The following is a 20105-nucleotide window of genomic DNA, read 5'->3' on the forward strand; positions in this document are numbered from 1 at the left end:
AAAGTACTATTTATGAAAAATCTTTGCTATATGATTCAGTTGTTTACTCATTGTCTTTACCATTGCTTTGGATCGCTGCATTCATTACATGTGCTTACAATAGTATTGATCAAGATTATGATGGCATGTCACTTCAGAAATTATCTTTGTTATCGTTTACCTACTCGGGACGAGTAGGAACTAAGCTTGGGGATGCTGATACGTCTCCAACGTATCGATAATTTCTTATGTTCCATGCTTGTTTTATGACAATACCTACATGTTTTATACATACTTTATGTCATATTTATGCATTTTCCGGCACTAACCTATTAACAAGATGCCGAAGAGCCAGTTGCTGTTTTCTGCTGTTTTTGGTTTCAGAAATCCTAGTAAGGAAATATTCTCGGAATTGGACGAAATCAACGCCCAGGATCTTATTTTCCACGAAGCTTCCAGAACACCGGGGGAGATACGAAGTGGGGCGACGAGAGGGACCCACACAACAGGGCCGCGCGGCCAGGCCCTGTTGTGTGGGTCCCTCGCGTCGCCCCTAAACCTACCTCTTCGCCTATAAGAAGCCTTCGTCGATAATAGTTCCAGTACCGAGAGCCACGATACGGAAAACCTTCCAGAGACGCCGCCGCCAATCCCATCTCGGGGGATTCAGGAGATCGCCTCCGGCACCCTGCCGGAGAGGGGAATCATCTCCCGGAGGACTCTACATCGCCATGGTCGCCTCCGGAGTGATGTGTGAGTAGTTCACCCCTGGACTATGGGTCCATAGCAGTAGCTAGATGGTTGTCTTCTCCTAATTGTGCTATCATTGTTGGATCTTGTGAGCTGCCTAACATGATCAAGATCATCTATCTGTAATGCTACATGTTGCGTTTGTTGGGATCCGATGAATATTGAATGCTATGTTTTGTTGATTAGCAATCTATCATCTATGTGTTGTTTATGATCTTGCATGCTCTCCGTTGCTAGTAGAGGCTCTGGCCAAGTCGTTACTTGTAACTCCAAGAGGGAGTATTTATGCTCGATAGTGGGTCCATGCCTCCATTAAATCTGGGACAGTGACAGAAAGTTCTAAGGTTGTGGATGTGCTGTTGCCACTAGGGATAAAACATCAATGCTATGTCTAAGGATGTATTTGTTGATTACATTACGCACCATACTTAATGCAATTGTCTGCTGTTTGCAACTTAATACTGGAGGGGGTTCGGATGATAACCTGATGGTGGACTTTTTAGGCATAGATGCATGCTTTATAGCGGTCTATGTACTTTGTCGTAATACCCAATTAAATCTCACACTACTCATCATAACATGTATGTGCATTGTCATGCCATCTTTATTTGTCAATTGCCCAACTGTAATTTGTTCACCCAACATGCTATTTCTTATGGGAGAGACACCACTAGTGAACTGTGGACCCCGGTCCATTCTTTACATCGAATACAATCTACTGCAATAGTCGTTCTTACTGTTCTCTGCAAACATCATCATCCACACTATACATCTAATCCTTTGTTACAGCAAGCCGGTGAGATTGACAACCTCACTGTCACGTTGGGGCAAAGTAATTTGGTTGTGTTGTGCAGGTTCCACGTTGGCGCCGGAATCCCTGGTGTTGCGCCGCACTACACTCCGCCACCATCAACCTTCAACGTGCTTCTTGGCTCCTACTGGTTCGATAAACCTTGGTTTCTTACTGAGGGAAACTTGCTGCTGTACGCATCACACCTTCCACTTGGGGTTCCCAACGGACGCGTGCTGTACGCGTATCAATGCTCCGGCGGCTGGCGCGGCGGATGGGTGCCCGGAACTCGTCCAGAAGAAGCTCAAAGAGCTCAAAAAGACGGGCAATCCCGCCGTCATGATGCAGGCGTCGATCGACAAATGCTGGGCCGACTTGAGGACGCACGCCGACGGGAGGAACGACAAGTTCGACGGCAGGTGGCGGGAGATGCTCGCCAACCAAGGCGTCCGGATCGCCCTGCTGAAGACGACGACGGCGGCGAAGAAGAGGAACACAGACTTGGCTTTCCTGATGGGTGGCGGCAACATGGAACTGATGGACGAGGAGACGAGGAATTGGTACCAGGACCACCGCAGCGACATCCTCCGAGCCACTCCGAACAGTTCTTCGTCGTCTCCGCCGGCTCCTACCTCGTCTTCCTCACCGTCTACCTCGTCGACTGCCGCTGCTTCGACGTCCACTGCCGCTGCTTCGTCATCGACTGCCGCAGCCGCTTCGACCACGTCGTGTGAGGAAACTGGTCCGTCGGATACCGCCGTGCCAGCCGGGACTGCCGATGAGCCTGTTTCCGTGTAATTTCCCTCCGATCGCCGATCTGTGGCTGATCCTTTTGCTCCTTTTGCCGATCAACTGGCCGTACTTGTAGCGCGGGACGACGCTTTGTTTAAATTTAAACTATGTCCGCCGAACTCCGGGTGGACGGCTGGAAATACGGTACTCCCCATAACTTTATTTCATCCAGATTTCGTCGTGGGCAGGCCAAACGAATGGAGATGATCTAAACCCACACATCGACCCAAATTACTACAGTATATGGGAGCTCGATAGGGTGTCTACTAGAAATAATGCTCTAAGCCCACGAAGTGTTGTAAAAAGTTATGAACTAATTAATGATTTTTGCTGGACGACGCCACTTGCATCCCTCGATGAGCATGAGCCGAGACTATGGACGCAAGTCACTTTAGCTAGGTGAACCCGACCCACTACTCTTCCGCGTGCACCAACGGAAGTTGCCGTCCCACCCTACCCTTTATGTCAGCCTCAGGCGCTCCCCCTGCCAAAGCCATACATACAACCGTGTCCCCATAGACCCAGTTCACACCATAACACATCTCTCTCTCTCTCTCTCTCTCTCTCTTCCCTGCATCCGTCTTCTCCCTCCCCCCCGCCGGATTTCGTCGACGACCGCCAGGCAGACGGCGGCGGAGGAGGCCTAGATTATCTCCGTGGGCCAAGGCCCCGTGGAGATGGGGATCTCGTTCAAGCTATCTAAGGTCGGTGTTCGCGTACAACCGACTGCGCGCTCTGCCGCGCCGGGGTTACCGGCCGCGGCGGAGACGGAGAAGCCCTCCGCCGGTGAGAAGGATGGTTCGAGGCCGGACGCCAAACGCGAGGTAAGCCATGATTCTGTTGCTTGCTCGGTTGGGTTTGGGCTCGGGGTGCCCAAGCCGGTGGCCCGGACGATCTGGGTACGCCAACTTTTGCCCTTTTGTATGATTGAGGTGGAAATTCGGGGTTTCCCCTGCAAATTTTGGGGTTCTAGCGGGGAATTTGCGGCCACAGGGATGACCCGCGGCTATGTCCGCGGAAAGGTCGGATTTTTCGGGCGATTTCTACTTTTTTTTTTCTTTCGCTCGAGAGCTTAAGTTTGTTATGTAGGATTAGGTAGGGTCATACTTTGCCATGGATTTTTGTTTGTTTCTTGGCTGTTTTTCTCCTTTGTTGGATATTGTTTAGGTCATTTTTTCTGTTGGGACAGTATTTGTATGTAATCAGTTCGCCTTCAGAATCACATGTAATCTCTATGATAAAAAGCTCACATCTTCTCTTTATGCAGGATGCTATTTTCGAGAGAGCTAATGATGCCAATGGCATCAAGATTTCACCGGCATGCTCTAGGGCGATTTTGCCTGGTATTCTCTGAAATATAATTATGTAATACCTTTTTTTCTAATCTCTGCTTTGTGCTAAGCATTGAGGATTGTATTGCAGAACATGAGGTTTCTTTCACTTTCAGTCTCTATGATAGAGGTTACCTCATCGCAAAGTCAGCAGTGGTGCGTTCTCCAGCTAGAAGTATTTGATAAATTTCAAACATTAGCCCATCACATTGATGTGCAAGAGAAAAATGTCTTGAGCTACCAACATATTTTAACCTAACACATTTTTTTTAGCTGGATCCTTGCCAGCCCTCTTCTCAGGATGGAAAAACACTACATCCCTATGATAGAGCGTCAGAAAAATTATTTTCTGTAAGTATTGATTGAACTGCTTGCTTGTTTGCATAATTCTTTTCTAGTTTCATATTTGGTCAAACGCTTTTGTAGCTATAGTGTATGAAGAGTTGATGCCTGCATGTCTATTATTGTAATGAAATATTTTGGTCAGTTACATGTACGAGCAGTACACCAGCTATGAAGAATTGATGCCTGTTACACTCTTGCAACAACGAGCGTGACAGCTAGCTGTGTGAGGCTGGTGCCCCCCCACCCCCCCCCCCCCTGCTGGCTTCCTCCCTCAGTGTCTCGGTGCTGTGATGCCGAGGCGACACGTGTTTTAGGTAGCAAGGGTGAGATGAGAGAAAAGGGATGATAAACAGATTCCTAATGCTTGTCGCAAAGACTACAATGACTCTTTTTTTTATAGTACTCTTAATAGTAGAGTGTGACTGTTATGAACTAGCAAACCAACACAAACTAGGATTTCTAACTTACCGGTTGCAACTCTGTTCTTTCCTAAACTATGGACTCCAATATCATATTGAACCAGACACTAACTTCTGCAGCTAGCCAGCTACCCAGCTTCCTTTCCAACACGAACTAGGATTTCTAACTTACTGGTTGCAACTCTGTTCTTTCCTAAACTATGGACTCCAATACCATATTGAACCAGACACTGCAGCTAGCCAGCTAGTCAGCTTCCTTTCCGTGCTGAACTCCAGAAGCAGGATTTGAATTGTCTCCTACGACAAGCATATCTCCTGCAGTGATATGGCCTTCTTCTCTACGTATTTCCCCAGATTACAATGCCTGCATGGCTAGCTATGAGGAGGGCTGACATTCCTCCCTGTTATTCTCTTCAGAAGCCCCTTGGCCTCCTTTATCATTGTTAATGTATAGACAAATGGGGTGCCCCCTACGGTTTCTCATAAAGAAGATTCATATATCATTTTTATTTCTGCACTAAATGCAGTTGCAGACCAGCTGATTCTTATCATATGACCGACATTTTTTGTTGATATTTCCAAGAAATGAGTCTGCAAACAACATAATAGTATTTTCCTTGTGTTTGTTTCTCCTCCCTAATGGATGGACCAAACTGTCCTTTCATAGCTGGCTAAAGTTAGTAGAATAGTTGAACCATGCCATGATGATCGTAGCTCTGTGTACAGTTAAATGAGTTGGTTTGTGTCATCACCTGCAGGCCATTGAAGCTGGGAGGCTGCCTGGAGATATTCTTGACGAGATACCAAGCAAGTACTACAATGGATCGGTTATTTGCGAGGTCAGTTATTTTATCAGATTTGAGGCATGCTATGTATGCAAGTATCTAGTCTAAACTTGACTTTCAGCTGTCCAGCATCGCTGAGTGAAAATCGTTCTCATCAGCTCTACCATGATTCGTCCACTACATGTGAAAAACACATTTTTTTTTTTGTTTTTCACTAAAAGATTGGCTAGCCTTTTTTCGCAACTATCTTTAAAAACTACCTATATTTTCGTTCACTACATGTGAAAATATACAATTTTTTTTTGTTTTTCACTAAAAGATTGGCTACCTTTTTTAACAACTATCTTTGAAAACAACCTTATAGTTTGCACAAACATATCGAATAATAGATCATGGCAATCTACCAGGAATTCCTAACCTTGCTTTTGGAGACACCAGTAATAATTCTGTAGCATAAGTACTATATATTGCAATCCCCTCCCTCATATAGTCGTTATGTTGGACCTAGAAAAGACTGAACTGCAATGTATAGATTTCTGTAAACTGTCTAGTACAGTAAGAAATAATTTAGTCCAAATGCCTTTTTGGATATTGACATGGTCTTCAAGATGTAACTTTGACTAGCAATTTCTATCATAGAAAACTATAGTATATTTGAACTACTTTTTGAGATAAATATACATGTATTATTTTCATGTTCCAAATCTAAATATTTTAAACAATACTCTCAGTAAAAGTTCAAAAGTTTGACTGAAGATATGTCCAAACGTCGCCTATTTTTGAACTGGAGGGAGTAGTTTGTATGCTAATTAGTTTGTCCCATGAATGGTTTATTCTAAATCTTCGATTACTATTCTTTCAGAAAAGTTCTAAATAACTGTGAGCTAGATGTAATGCAGCAATTACAAATATTTAAACCTGACGCTGCAGGTCATGCTCGTTTTTGTTAGACTGTTTGTTTACCTTACTGTTGAGATATCATAACTCCTCTAGAAGTTTTAGCTTATGTTGCTCAAGTATCTCATTGTTCTTATGGTATTTATTTCTAGATTCGTGACTACCGAAAGCATGCATCGAATCAAGTTCATGCATCATCTGCTGAGTTAGGACTACCTGTGGTGAATAAAGTGCAACTGCAAATGACCTTTGAAAATGTTGTGAGGGACATTACACTGCTATCTGATGATTCCTGGAGTTACAGGGATTTCATGGTAAGCATTCAAAATCTGATTATGTTTTTTTGCACTCTAATCCCAATTTTTTTCCGCCTATTTTGTCACGAATGTCGTTAACATCTTGTTACTAGTAGTCAAAATGGTTCTTCACTGACTGACAAATAACGATACAATAACATGGTGAAGTAAAGTACATGTGGAGTTGATAACCTATATTGACTGTTGCTTTGGCTAGAGATACCTGGAATATAATTTTACCTAATCTGCTCCTCACTGTATCTGCTTGGGTACTCATATGCGATACTTGTTTCTGTAGGAGGCAGAGGCACGGATTGTCAAAGCTCTACAACCAGCGCTTTGCTTAGACCCTACACCAAAGTTGGACCGACTTTGTCAGGATCCTGTTCCTCATAAGGTACAACCACATGCATAGCAGAAAATACTGTTATAGAAGTAAGACCTCTGTTCAAACTAAGTATTTTGCATTTCTTGCAGTTGAACCTTGGTGTGGGAAGAAAGAGGAGGCTGAGGCAAAATCCTGATGTTGTTGTCACATCCAGTTACACATCTCATGGTAAAAAGGTGTGCATCAATAGGGCCCCTGAAAATGCTAAGACAGACGAGGCAGGTATTACAGGTGGCAATGTTACTCACCAAGTCATGTCAGGTGGCTCTCAACAACTTAGACCAACTAGTTCTCAAGATGCTGCCAGAATGCCAATGTTATCCCAATCTGGTATCCAGCCAAATATCAACTATTCTGCTGTTGTGAATGATCGTGCGGTAGGACCTCCTGTCAATTTTACTGGAGTCAATTCAAGCATTTCATCTCAGAACGTGATGTCTTACAATGACAATGGCCTTCTATCTGTGAAGAGGGAACTACCAGAAGCACCACTGCAAGACCCTAAGAGAGTAAAACCAACAATTAGCACTGATGATATCCAGCAGCAGCAACAGCGGCAGCAGATACGGTCCCAGTCAGCTACTCTTGGTGGGCAGGACATGCAGTGGAAGAATCAACAGCTGCATCAACAGTTAGATGTCAAGGGGATGCAATATGCTTCGCTGAATGGCCAGAGATACCCTTCTCCAGTGGTGAACAACATGCCAGATTCAGGGGCTTCCTTTTATTTCAACCAGCAGGGTGTGAGATATGGTGCTAAGCAAGAGCAGGTGGATGGCATGGACAGATGCAAAGACCCCTTGCAGGCTATGCCCCCTGAAAATAATGTGCTTGATCAGCAGCAGTCCCATGCTCAACATTTGTCACAGCAAGCAGCAGCGAGAAACAATCAACAGAACATGGCACAGTGGCAGAATCATCGGGTTTCTGTTGAGAAGGACATGAAGAAAGAAGAATTGCTTCAGAGAAGAAAGTTGTCCGCTGCTTCTCGTGTCTCTTCTGCACCAATGGTTCAGTCTCCAGTTTCCTCTAAATCTGGAGAGATATCAAGCAGTTCAATGGGTGGCCAGTTCGGTTCTGCTGTGACATCTGCTGCAATTGGATCACATAAAGACAAGTTTGCAGCAAATTCCAATGCTGCAGTAGGCTACCCTTCTGTGATTTCCAGTCCTAGTGATTCTATGCACCGGATGCAGCAGCCTTCTGCCGCCCCTTCAAAAAGAAAAACAAATTCTGTCCCCAAGACTCAACCAGTTGTGAGCGGTGTAGGGTCTCCAGCCAGTGTTTCAAACATGCATGCTGTACTGAATGCTAGCAGCCCATCAGTTGGGACTGCATCAATGGGTGACCAATCAATTCTTGAGAAATTTACAAAAATTGAAGCTATATCCCATCGGTATGAAAATAACATCCGCTGCATCTGCCAACTCTACATTATGATTTTGGTTTGACAATTTGCTTTATTTTTTGAGGTTACCTGCAAAGTATGTTGTGGAAATCTATGACTGCATAATTTGATGCACCTGCTAACTACGTTACTCCTGTGACCTATCACAAGACTATGTGACCCTAGAATTTGTGCATTTAATAGTTTACTTTTGACCAGTGATATGAAGGATAGTACCTTTATGATTTCCCCCCTCCAAATGTTTGATACAAAGAACCTAATGGTGCAAGTTTAATCTTCTTGAATTAGGGGAGTGTAGAGTGTCACTTTTTGTAACTGGCTAAGAAAAGAATCTGGTGAAATGCTCCAGTAACATAGCTTTGAACACTGAATGTCACTTACCCCCACCTAGTCCCTTATTCTTCATCTGTTATCTTGTTTAATACAATAAAACTGGTACACAGTTGAGTTAAATTATTCTGTTCTGTTTGGCATGACATCTGTTTTGCTTGAACATTGATCCAGTTATACGGCAGGTCATAGCTTGTAGAGCTGCTTAATTATAGCAGAAGATTTGAAATCAGAAACCTTTCATCCACTGAAATTGACCATCTTTTTCGTATGCACAGGATTGTTTATGATTTCAGCTGAAACTGTTTGCATATTTTGTGTCAGGCATCAGCTGCTCAATAAGAAGAACAAAGTTGACAAGTTAGCTCCAAGGAAGCCCATGATTAATGCAAGCCGAGAGAAAGTTGCTACACTTCTCTCCAGTTGCTTTCATACCGAGGACTACAAAGATGAGACAAGGCCTCTTTGTAATTCGATGTTGAGTGGAAGTATAAATTCCTCCAAGACTAGAATACTGAACTTTGTTATGGCCAACCGTGCATACCAAGGTTTGTGTTCCACAAAATATTCCCACACTAGTGTAAAAGTTCGAAACCTCTCATTAGTTTCATTAAACTCAACTTCTACAGGTCATACAAAGCCGTTCAGGATCATTTTCAAGGATAAGCCTGATGGGACTGTGGGAATGCAATATGGAGACCCAGAAGATTTTGACAATCAGAACTCACATGAGTGTACACTCATATTACCTACCAAGGTATTATGCATGAATTATCGATTGAATCCTGTCGTGGAGAACCAAGTATCAAAAACTTGAAAATAGCATCATGTGTTTGCTCTTCCTGTGGCTAACTTCTCTATTGCTTTTTCTGACAGTACTGCGCTGACTTGCTTGCAATCCAACTTGTTACCCGGGTGAGTTGCATAACCTAAGTTCTCGTAGAACTATTAGCTTAGACATTGTTCTGAATTTTGAACCTTTTGAATTCTAGATGGAGAAAGAAGGCTATGATAAGGCAGATGATCAAGTTGTGCTTATCACCCCTCCTAGTAATCTCAGTGCACCATCGGGAATGTTACCAGACAATACATCACATGAAGTGAAACAAGAGGGAGGTATAAGCCAGCAACTTAATGCTGCAGCCCATGCGAATATGGTACCTGGAACCACTTTGCAACAACTTTCTGCCAATAGGATGCTTCCATCGGCGAGTAGCAACCAGGCACTAGCAATGCCGCAAGGTTATATGCACCCCATGTCTCCAAGGAATCAACAAATGGACCAAAATTTGATTCAGCAGCAGCAGCAGCAGCCACAGCTGCAGCAAAATGCGCAATCACAGCTTCAGCAACAAACATCTCTTCCTGTGAACCAGATGCAGAGACCTCAACTGCTTCCAACGAGCCCATTATCTCAGATGCTGGGGCCTGGCTCGAATCTTCCCATGGGCGCAAACCACATGGGTAATACCAAGGCTACTACTGCTTCCTTGCAGCTCCATATGATGCAGCAAGCACAGCAGCAACAGCCAGGGCAGATGTCGAGGAAACTGATGATGGGGCCTAGCTCAGCTGTGAATATGGGTAATATGGTTAATAATGTAGTAGGTCTTAGCGGTATTGGAAATGTGATGGGAATAGGCAATGTTCGGCCAATGTCGTCCCCAATGGGATCCATGTCAGGCTTAGGGAACAATCCCAATCAGATGAGCCTTGGGATGACATCCAATCTTGCTGCAGCTGGGCTTCGCCCAGGTATGAACGCTGCTACTCTTGCCAAGATGCGTATGGGGTTGGCTCATCAGCAAAGGGTGGCAAGCATGTATCCCCAGACTGGAATGGTTGGATTGCCTGGCAGTGGTTCACCAATCCTTCCTAGTTCTGCTGGCCTGTTCACCAATTCACTAAACAGAAACAACCTCACCTCCATGCAGAGGGCCATGATGTCTACGATGGGCCCACCAAAGATTCCAGGTGGTAATTTTCAGCTGAATGCCCAACAGCAAATGCATTACCAGCAGTTGCAACAGCAGCAACTCCAGCAGAATCCACAGCAGCAGCAGCAACAGTTACAACAACTGCAACAGCTCCAGCAACAGCAGCAACTACAGCAGCAGCAGCAAATGCAGCAGCAACAACAGCAACAGCAGCAGCAAATGGGGTCTCCTTTACAGCAGGCGGCGCAGGTAGGCTCGCCTGCCGGCTCACAACAGTCATTGGTGATGCAACAGCAACAAATAAGCCCACAGCAAATGGCTGCAATGAGCCCGCAGTTGAGCTCAGGGTCTCTGCAACAAGTGAATAATAACTCTGTGGGGACGCCAGGCCCCCCTCAGAGTCCGCAGTTGAGCTCACACTCACAGACCCACGGATCAGTGAGCAGCATTGCCAACTCTCCAATGGAGCAGCTGCAAGGTTCCAACATGGGGGGTCCTGGTAGCATGCAGTAAGTAACTGCAAATATTTGATTCTGCCCCCTGCAATAATGGAAGGTATAAAAACTGACGAAGATTGCTTCAGCTTGTTTGGGATAAATGGAAGTCAAGTTATAGGTGTCCTGTAAGTTATAACCTATAGATGCAATTGTTAAGGAGGATTTCTGATGTAGATTGTAGCTGATGGGTATAGTGAACGTAGGAGCTTAGTGCTGGGAGAAAACATTGTTCATCTGTATTTTTTTCTTGTTTGAATTATAGTTGTTAGATACGTATTTGCTACAGTTCCAGTTGTGCCTATTTTTTGACTGGGTTGTGCCTATGAATAAGTCTGCTGTCTTCGCAGTGAATAAAATTATCATGTTTCATCTTAATATGTTCAATTATGCTATGACGCAGGCTGACTCCTGATGGAAATTTATCATCTTATACTTTTCGTGGTGCAACATAACATTTTGTAACATTATGTACTTTGAACGGTGTAACAAACGGGTTGTACGTTCTAGGAGATTACATATGCATGGGCCAGTACATCGGCTCAAAGAAATTTTTTTTTTTTTTTTTTTTTTTTTTTTTTTTTTTTTGCGAAACACAGTACAATCAAAGGCGTTCATACATACGCACACACACTCACCCCTATGAACGCACGCACGCACACCCTACCCCTATGAGCACTGCATCGAAGAACTGATCCGGCGGGTCTTGAGATTGACGAAGTCACCACAGGCGCCTCGCTGTCGACGGGAACGTCGCCTCCCACTGAAGAATATTCCGCCTTTATGAGACACTAAAGTGTCAAATCTGGGATTTGAACTCTGGTGGGCTGGGGGTGCCACTGCCCTCCTAACCATCCAACCACAGGTTGGTTCTCGCTCAAAGAACTTTGACAGCCGTGTTATGTACTGGCTGGAAGAAGAAATTTCAAATCATATTGAAATTAGGTGTCGTGGGTGTCATGGGTATACCTTTCGGGTATTCATCATTATCATACCCGGCTCGTCCTAATATGGAGAAGACCCAAAAAAACAACTCGAAGAACTTGTAAAACCCTAGGTTGGTTGCATATATAAAGCCAGCCAGACACCCATATAGAGGAGAGCAATATAGACAAGATAGACAACATAGTTTCGCTACGGCGCCACCCTGTAAATATGATCATATGCTAGATTGCTAGCAGTACGTAGGGATTCTTCAACGAGAGGAACCAAAGCTGGGTATATCGTTTGCCCAATCTCGTTCCCGGAATCTCCATCGTCGCTCTTGTCCGCAACCCAAATCTACAATTCATTGTTGCTGCTGCATTTGCTGCTGCTGCTGTAGTTGCTGCTGCTGTAGCCGATAAAAAAGCTAAGTTTTTCTCTTCCAAGAGTTAATTATTATTTACTTTCGCACACAGGAAAACTTGAGGGTTGCGCCATTACTTGATTACAACAAATACACCCGATACTTGGGGCTGCACTATTATTGGATTTATCTTCTATGGCGCTTAAGCAAAAATGACCACGACATCGCTCCCAGCGATACTCGGGGGCTCTACATCTACGTCAACGGCCACTTTAACTCAATTTTTTTTCTTTCGCTGCATTCGACGATCATTGTCTCCGCCACACGACATGCTTCTTCATCAACTCCATCGCACCCAAAAAGTTAAGTGTTCCTCTACTCATAGTTCATTATTATTACTCCCTCCGTTCCTTGATATAAGCCAACTTTACTGGTGCAGTGGACAACAGTGGACCCTACATTACTGGTGGGGTTGGTTTCGTTGTCCGAAAAGAAGTGAACTAATTCAACTTTCCGATGAGAGAATCTGTCCAGGGCTGGAGATTGAAGTGGTTCTTTCTTAGGGATCCATCGGCACCTGGATGAAGCACATGAAGTTTGTTGATGTGCTCAAAGCAACGCCGAGGAAATCTTGGAGGAACATACTGACTGCCGAAGAAAGGATAACAACCGACAAGTTGTATGACAGAATATTGGAGATAAAAGATGCTGATGGTCAAACAATGATTGGCACTAAGGTTGTTGATGTATTTCTGAAGCACCGCATCCAGCCAGTTATGTCTAGAGCTCACCAAATATGGCTATATTTGGGTCCCAAGGATGAGACTGGAGTCAATGTTGCGGAGTTGTCGGAAAAAAACTGCTAGATGAAGTCAGGCGCTTGACTTATTTTAGCCAAGAAGATTATATTCCCTTGTTGCCTCTCCAAGATCCGTATGAAATTACTCACCAACCAGCTCAGGTAATCATTGACTTTCTTATGCTTGTCTCGATACTTGTATTCAATATTTTTGCTTTAACTTATTAGAATTTCACTTGCTCCGACAGGTCCCTGTAACTGATAAATATTTCCCAGCTGTATCCGAGGTTGAGGAAGACCCTGAAGATGGTGACTCCATCGTCAATGTGTAATCTCATGTAGAAGTAGCCGAACACAGCGAGACCTCCAAAAAGGAGGACAATAGCCCTTTCAACCCCGAAGACCCTTCTGCCGAATATCATAAAATCCTCGATGATGAATTAACCGTTACAGCGGAGTCGAGTCAACATGACAATGATGTTGATCGCGTTCCTTTTGTTGATGCAGTTCCGGGGACGTCTGCTGCCTAGCCGCCGAAGAGGTCATCAGGATGTTTTGCCGATGAAGATGAGCTGCTCTTCGAATCGTAAGTGTTCCCCTCTTACTTCCAAGGTCGAACTGTGTCCTTTTATCCATACTGCTGATATAAACACACACATTTGTGTGTAGATATTAAGGAAACATATAGCCTCCTTCGAAGAAGGCAAAAACTAGCTCAAGCAAACTAGCTCCTGCCACGACCGAAGCTCCATCTTCACCAAAGGAAGTGCCAACTGCTTCCTCTTTCCCGAAGGGAAAAGAAATTCCTTCGGCAGCTGCCTCTTCCCCTTCGGCTCCTGAAGAGCAGGTAAGTATCGTAACTTTTGCATTCTTGATGATGATTCTCCCTCCTTCATCCCCCGAGTCTATATTCGGCTGCTTGCAGTCAAACGTAGACTAAAAGGAAGTTTAATATATTCATAACGTCTTTGTCTTGTGTCATATCATAGCCCATCCAAGCTGCCGTAACAATAATAAAGGATTTTGCTTCCCGATTCAGTCTCCTTCAAGCTGAGAATGTTCCGCTTCAGCAAAACGCCCAATCGAAGTCTGCCCAGCTTGACCAGGCAGTTAAGATGGCAGCTATCGCTAGTCAACATGCCGATACATTGAAGAAAGAGCTTGGCCAGCTGAAGAAGAAACTGAAGGAGGAGGAAAAGGAAAAAAAGCGGAGGCCCAGGTCCAGGCGAAAGAGAAGGAGGATAATCTTCGCAACTCCGTCAAGTCCCTACTGGGTAATTTTATTGTAATATCTTCAAACTTCTTTCTCGTTTAGCTTTATTGATTTCTTGGTTCTTCTTCCACTTTTTTGTAGGAGCTGCTGATATCCGAGCAAATACTGTAGGCGAGCTCCCAGCTGATTCTGCTGCCGACGCTATTTCCTTAGCGGTCGACTCCGGTGAACTTGTCCGAGTTCTTCTTCAGAATAATAAGGCAGTACTGTCGAGGTTCCATGCTATGATCTTCCCGAAGGCAGATCAGAACAAGACTCTATGGCAGCTGGTGGATACTTTTTTGTCGACACCGAGGGAATCATCGAGGTATTGAAACGTACCTCTCGTACCTACGACGCTCTTCTTGCCTTCCATCTTTAGATGGGGTATGGCTTCAAGGCCGATATGGAAGCACTGACAACGGAGCTGCCGAAAGATCAAGATGGGATGGCTATTGACCTTAGCCCTTTTAGTGTGCTAGCTTGCAAACGCGTGGCAACTTCTTGATATAGTAGGGGCTAACAAGCCAGCTACCGGTGGAGCCGCCCCAAGCCTATCGACTCAAACCCAGGCTCCTTAAAAGATTTTCTGTCGAATTGTAACCGATACTTTATTTCAAACAATGGCTTTTCTAAAGCCTTATTTTGTAACGAATTTGAACTGGCAATATTGCTAGTTCTTCCCTTTATAACTGTGATGTCTAGCTTTGATTGCGCGCTCCTGATGGGAGTGATTGGAGTTCTTGATATTGCATATATTTATGATGCGCACTTGATGTTGTATTGCAGGTGACACCAGTGGCTCCTTTTGTCGAAGATGGTTCGTGTGCTGGTTCTGAATCCAGCCTTGTGCAACAAATGAGGACCCGAATATCTCAGATGGAAAAAGATTTGCTAGGTATTCACGCCATGGCGGTTGTGATAAAGAAGAAGGGTGAACTGGCTATGGAAGCAGAGAAGTACGCATTAAGCGAACTATAGAAGACAGAGAGCTTAAACTGTGTGTACTCGATAATCCTTCGTCTTCCTCACTTTTGAGAGTGCATCCCCTTGGTACCTGAACTTTCCTTTACCATTTTGACCAGTCATTGCTCTAAACTTGCCTGAAGAAAACAAGCGATTCCATGAGCGAGTTGAAGCTTTGATGAATCTGTCGCAGTTTAACGAGGTCTTCTGGACCAACAAATCAAAAGTTGCGACCATTGCAAAATTCCAGGCTCGGGTGCAACATGTGCACCGGTTTTTTTTTGATAAATGTCACGTAGGCTTGAGGATGATATGGAAGACCATGTTCCCCTTAACTTGGTTCCTGCAATACTGTTAGATTTGATGTAGAATTTTAGGAATGCCGAAAGGGTCCGCACTTTGGTGCGCAGCCAACTTCTTGCTGGAGCAGAAACAACTTTTGCTTTTGTGCTATCTCAGCATCCTTCACTGGATTTGGAGGCAACCGCTAAAGCTGATGCTGATGTGAGTCAGTACTTCCCCGTCGTTAGAGACCCTGCCTCCATTATAGTTGCTAGATTGGAAATTAGTTCTGAAGCGAACTATGCAGTTGAAGCACCTAACGAGTAGTTTGATACTTTTTGATCATCTGTGTAAGTGAGACAATTGATGCAAATTACTTTGTCAACGGTACTTCTCTGAATACTTTGGGTAAGTTTATTCGTGTGCATGATGTAACTTGTATGCCCAATGTAGTGATTTTTCTTCATAGTGATGTTGATGCTCACAGAGATGAGCAATTCTTTGCAGTCGATGAATGTGATATAGAACTGCTGCTTTGTAGAAGTGTCTTCAGGTGCCGATGTCAAATTTTTGAGTATTGCTAATTGAGCTGCAGGATTTGGTGCGCTAGCCCTTTGGCATCGATATTATGATGCTTGTATTTGTAAAGTGTCGGCAGCAAATTTTATGAGTGATCAGCTCATGTTGCAGGCCCAAGGGACCCGTAGTAATCGCAACTTTGCTAGAACCGAAAGTGTATATTTTTATTTTATTGGCAGCAGCCCCCGAGTTAATCGGGGGAACCATGTGCTCTATCGGCTTCGTAGCTCGAGTACTTTTTAGCATACCGGCGTGAGCCTTTTTAATTTGTATTGTTTCCATCGATTGCAGCACTCGCATGTTCCATGAGGTTTTGATGAGCATAATTATAGGGGATCGCAACAGTCTTTGAGGGAAGTAAAACCCAAATTTATTGATTTGATGCAATGGGAGCCAAAGAATATTTATAAGCTTTAACAGATGAGTTGGCAATTCACCTGCACCTGAAAATAGACTTGCTCGCAACAGTTTATCAGTAGTAATAGTTTTATAGCAGTCGTAGTAGTGAAGTAACAACAATAATGAAATAAAAAACAGTACTAGCAATGATTGCAGTAGACATCAGGATTAAAATACTGTTGGCACAGGGATGGATGAACGGGCGCTGCATGAATGAGAGAGTCCATATAATAGCAAGACATAGGCATTGCAAGTAATAATGATGTAAGCATCCTAGCATAAGATAACCATAGGCGTGTGTTCCTATTTAGTCGTGCGGGCTCGCAATGAGAAACTTGCACGACATCTTTTGTCCTACCAGCCCGTTGGAGCGGACGTCAAGGGAAACTACTGGTAATTAAGGTACTCCTTTTAATAGTACTGGAGCAAAGCATTAACACTCTGTGAACACACGTGATCCTCACATCATAGCCACCCCCTCCGGTCATTCCAATTATTGTCTCCGCACAACAATATGTGTATACAACTTGCAGATATGATAAAAAACAATAATTATCCTCATCAATCAATAACATGTTCAGATCTAAGATCATGGCACTCGGGTCCAAAGCGACAAGCATTACATATAGCAAGTTGCAACAATGTCAAAATACTAACAACGGATACTGGGCACTATGCCCATAACAATCTTATAGCTATTACATGACCAAACTCATCCAATTCCTACCATCCCCTACATCCTATAGCGGTGAATTACTCACATATGGACGGGGATTTGGAGGAGATCATCGCCATCGCCATCACCGACGCCTCTCCAGAATGGAGTTTCTGGTCCCCGGATTGGGGTTTCTGGTGGCGGTGGAGCAGTGGAACTCTTTCTGGAAAAACGTCGAACCCCCCTCGATTTTCAGGTTAGGAGGCTTATATAGTTCGATGGAGAGGTCGAGGGGGTGGCCGAGGTGGCCAGACCACCCCTGGGCGCGGCCAAGGCCTGGCCCACGCCTAGGGTAGGTGTGGGCCCCTTGTAACACCCAAACTTTTGCAACATAGTTTAATTGCCGAGAGTGCAAAAATCAGGGGGAAAAACTTTTTCTAAATAGTTTAGTTAAGTGAATTACCTTGATCTGCTTGTTAGGTGAATTGCCTTAATATTTTGGTGAAGATGAATTGCCTTGATCTGGTTGTTTAAAAATCTTGTTAAGCCACCTCTTAGCCAAAACCCTCATTGAGATGGAACCAGCTGGCAACTCACCAAATAAAACTCTTTCATTTTTGGAACCATGAATGCACCTATCTTGAGATCCTCCTTGTGATGTACTTCATCTCACCCATCCTTTACTCAAGTTTTGAAACTCATCTACTCCCTAATTCATCTATGCCTTGTACCCTAGACATCAACCTTGGACCAACTCCAAATTTGGCTAAGTCAAAAACTGTTATCAGATTCAACTTTCGAGCCTTTAGCTTTATTTATCCATTTTCATCTAAGACAATGCACTTGTCCTTAGATCTACCTTATCTTGTGAACTTCCCAACCCTACCAATCTCTTCGACCAGATCCTTCATCTACCCACTTATCTTTGATGGTTTTGGGGCCAAGTCAACTATTTGTTTAGCAGTGTCAAAAGATTCAAACTTTGGCAGTTGTTTCCTAAACCCTCACACCTGTTATAGGTGAAATGAGGGAATGGATCTCATCTATGCAACTCCCGCTACAACTCCAATGTCTTGCATGTCCCATGATTGTTGGAGATATGCCCAAGAGGCAATAATAAAATGGTTATTATAATATCTTTGAGTTTATGATAATGTTTACATACCATGCTATAATTGTATTAACCGAAACATTGATACATGTGTGTTATGTGAACAACAAGGAGTCCCTAGTAAGCCTCTTGTATAACTAGCTTGTTGATTAATAGATGATCATCGTTTCATGATCATGAACATTGGATGTTATTAATAACAAGGTTATGTCATTATGTGAATGATATAATGGACACACCCAATTAAGCGTAGCATAAGATCACGTCATTAAGTTATTTGCTATAAGCTTTCGATACATAGTTACCTAGTCCTTATGACCATGAGATCATATAAATCACTTAAACCGGAAAGGTACTTTGATTACATCAAACGCTACTGCGTAAATGGGTAGTTATAAAGGTGGGATTAAGTATCCGGAAAGTATGAGTTGAGGCATATGGATCAACAGTGGGATTTGTCCATCCCGATGACGGATAGATATACTCTGGGCCCTCTCGGTGGAATGTCGTCTAAATGTCTTGCAAGCATATGAATAAGTTCATAAGAGACCACATACCACGGTATGAGTAAAGAGTACTTGTCAGGAGACGAGGTTGAACAAGGTATAGAGTGATACCGATGATCAAACCTCGGACAAGTAAAATATCGCATGACAAAGGGAATTGGTATCGCATGTGAATGGTTCATTCGATCACTAAAGTCATCATTGAATATGTGGGAGCCATTATGGATCTCCAGATCCCGCTATTGGTTATTGGTCGGAGAGAGTACTCAACCATGTCCGCATAGTTCACGACCGTAGGGTGACACACTTAAGGTTTGATGTTGAAATGGTAGAACTTGAATATGGAATGGAGTTCGAAGATTTGTTCGAAGTCCCGGACATCACGAGGAGTTCCGGAATGGCCCGGAGAATAAGATTCATATATAGGAAGTTATTTTATAAGTTTGAAAATGATCCGGTGCATTTATGGAAGGTTCTAGAAGGTTCTAGAATATTCTGGAAGAAAGTCACTTTGGAAGGCGGAGTCCCGAAGGGACTCCACCACCATGGCCGGCCAACCCTAGGGGGTGGAGTCCCAGGTGGACTCCACCTAAGGTGGCCGGCCACCCCCTCCCAAGGGAAGGTGGGAATCCCACCTCTAGTGGGAGTCCTAGCTTGGGTAGGTTTCATGTCATATGGAAGGTTTTGGTTTGGGGTCTTATTCGAAGACTTGTAGACCAACTCTTGGGTGTTCCACCTATATAATGAGGGCCAAGGGGAGGGGGCCGGCCACCCTAAGACCACAGCCTGGCCGCACCCCCTTAGTGGCCGGCCACCCCCTCCCAAACCCTAGCCGCCCCCTCTCTCCTCCAACGCTCCCGCACGCTTAGCGAAGCTCCGCCGGAGTTCTCCACCACCACCGCCACCACGCCGTCGTGCTGCCGAATTCAAGAGGAGACTACTACTTCCGCTGCCCGCTGGAACGGGGAGGTGGACGTCGACTTCATCAACACCGAATGTGTGACCGAGTACGGAGGTGCTGCCCGATCGTGGCACCGTGATCAAGATCTTCTACGCGCTTTTGCAAGCGGCAAGTGATCGTCTACCGCAGCAATAAGAGCCTACTCTTATAGGCTTTGGAAATCTTCAAGGGCGAGTCTCGATCATCCCCTCGTTGCTCCCGTCTTCTAGATTGCATCTTGGCTTGGATTGCATTCTCGCGGTAGGAAGTTTTTGTTTTCTATGCAACGAATCCCTACAGTGGTATCAGAGCCGTGTCTATGCATAGATGGTTGCACGAGTAGTACACAATGGTTTTGTGGGCGTTGATGCTCTTGTTGTCTTTAGT

General features: G+C 44.3%; 1 protein-coding gene and 1 long non-coding RNA gene across 3 annotated transcripts; both read left to right on the forward strand.

Moving 5' to 3' along the window:
- Positions 1–2839: 2839 nt before the first annotated feature.
- Positions 2840–11319, forward strand: LOC127304836 (protein PHYTOCHROME-DEPENDENT LATE-FLOWERING). Of its 2 annotated transcripts, none has more exons than XM_051335420.2 (12): positions 2840–3135; positions 3579–3654; positions 3734–3798; positions 3931–3993; positions 5165–5245; positions 6241–6402; positions 6683–6781; positions 6862–8168; positions 8835–9058; positions 9140–9267; positions 9387–9425; positions 9503–11319. In XM_051335420.2, exons 1-12 carry the CDS (start codon positions 2989–2991, stop codon positions 10958–10960), a joined length of 3849 nt encoding a protein of 1282 aa, XP_051191380.1. In that variant the 5' UTR covers positions 2840–2988; the 3' UTR covers positions 10961–11319. The 2 variants fall into 2 exon arrangements, with proteins under 2 accessions (XP_051191380.1, XP_051191375.1); XM_051335415.2 differs by having other exon boundaries at positions 2841–3135; positions 3916–3993.
- Positions 11320–12537: 1218 nt separating this feature from the next.
- LOC127295691 (uncharacterized) lies at positions 12538–14297 on the forward strand. Its single transcript, XR_007848057.2, has 4 exons — positions 12538–13190; positions 13277–13614; positions 13698–13875; positions 14018–14297. It is a non-coding gene; the product is annotated as an uncharacterized lncRNA (long non-coding RNA).
- Positions 14298–20105: the final 5808 nt, after the last annotated feature.

This window comes from Lolium perenne, chromosome 1 (genome assembly GCF_019359855.2).
Source record: "Lolium perenne isolate Kyuss_39 chromosome 1, Kyuss_2.0, whole genome shotgun sequence".
Taxonomy (NCBI): Eukaryota; Viridiplantae; Streptophyta; class Magnoliopsida; order Poales; family Poaceae; genus Lolium; species Lolium perenne.

Excerpts from the sequence above, each read along its gene's own strand:
- LOC127304836 (XM_051335415.2), top strand. The coding sequence starts at position 2,989 with ATGGGGATCTCGTTCAAGCTATCTAAGGTCGGTGTTCGCGTACAACCG. Across the intron at positions 3,655-3,733 it reads CTCTAGGGCGATTTTGCCTG|AACATGAGGTTTCTTTCACT; the intron begins GTATTCTCTGAA and ends ATTGTATTGCAG. Across the intron at positions 6,403-6,682 it reads GGAGTTACAGGGATTTCATG|GAGGCAGAGGCACGGATTGT; the intron begins GTAAGCATTCAA and ends TTGTTTCTGTAG.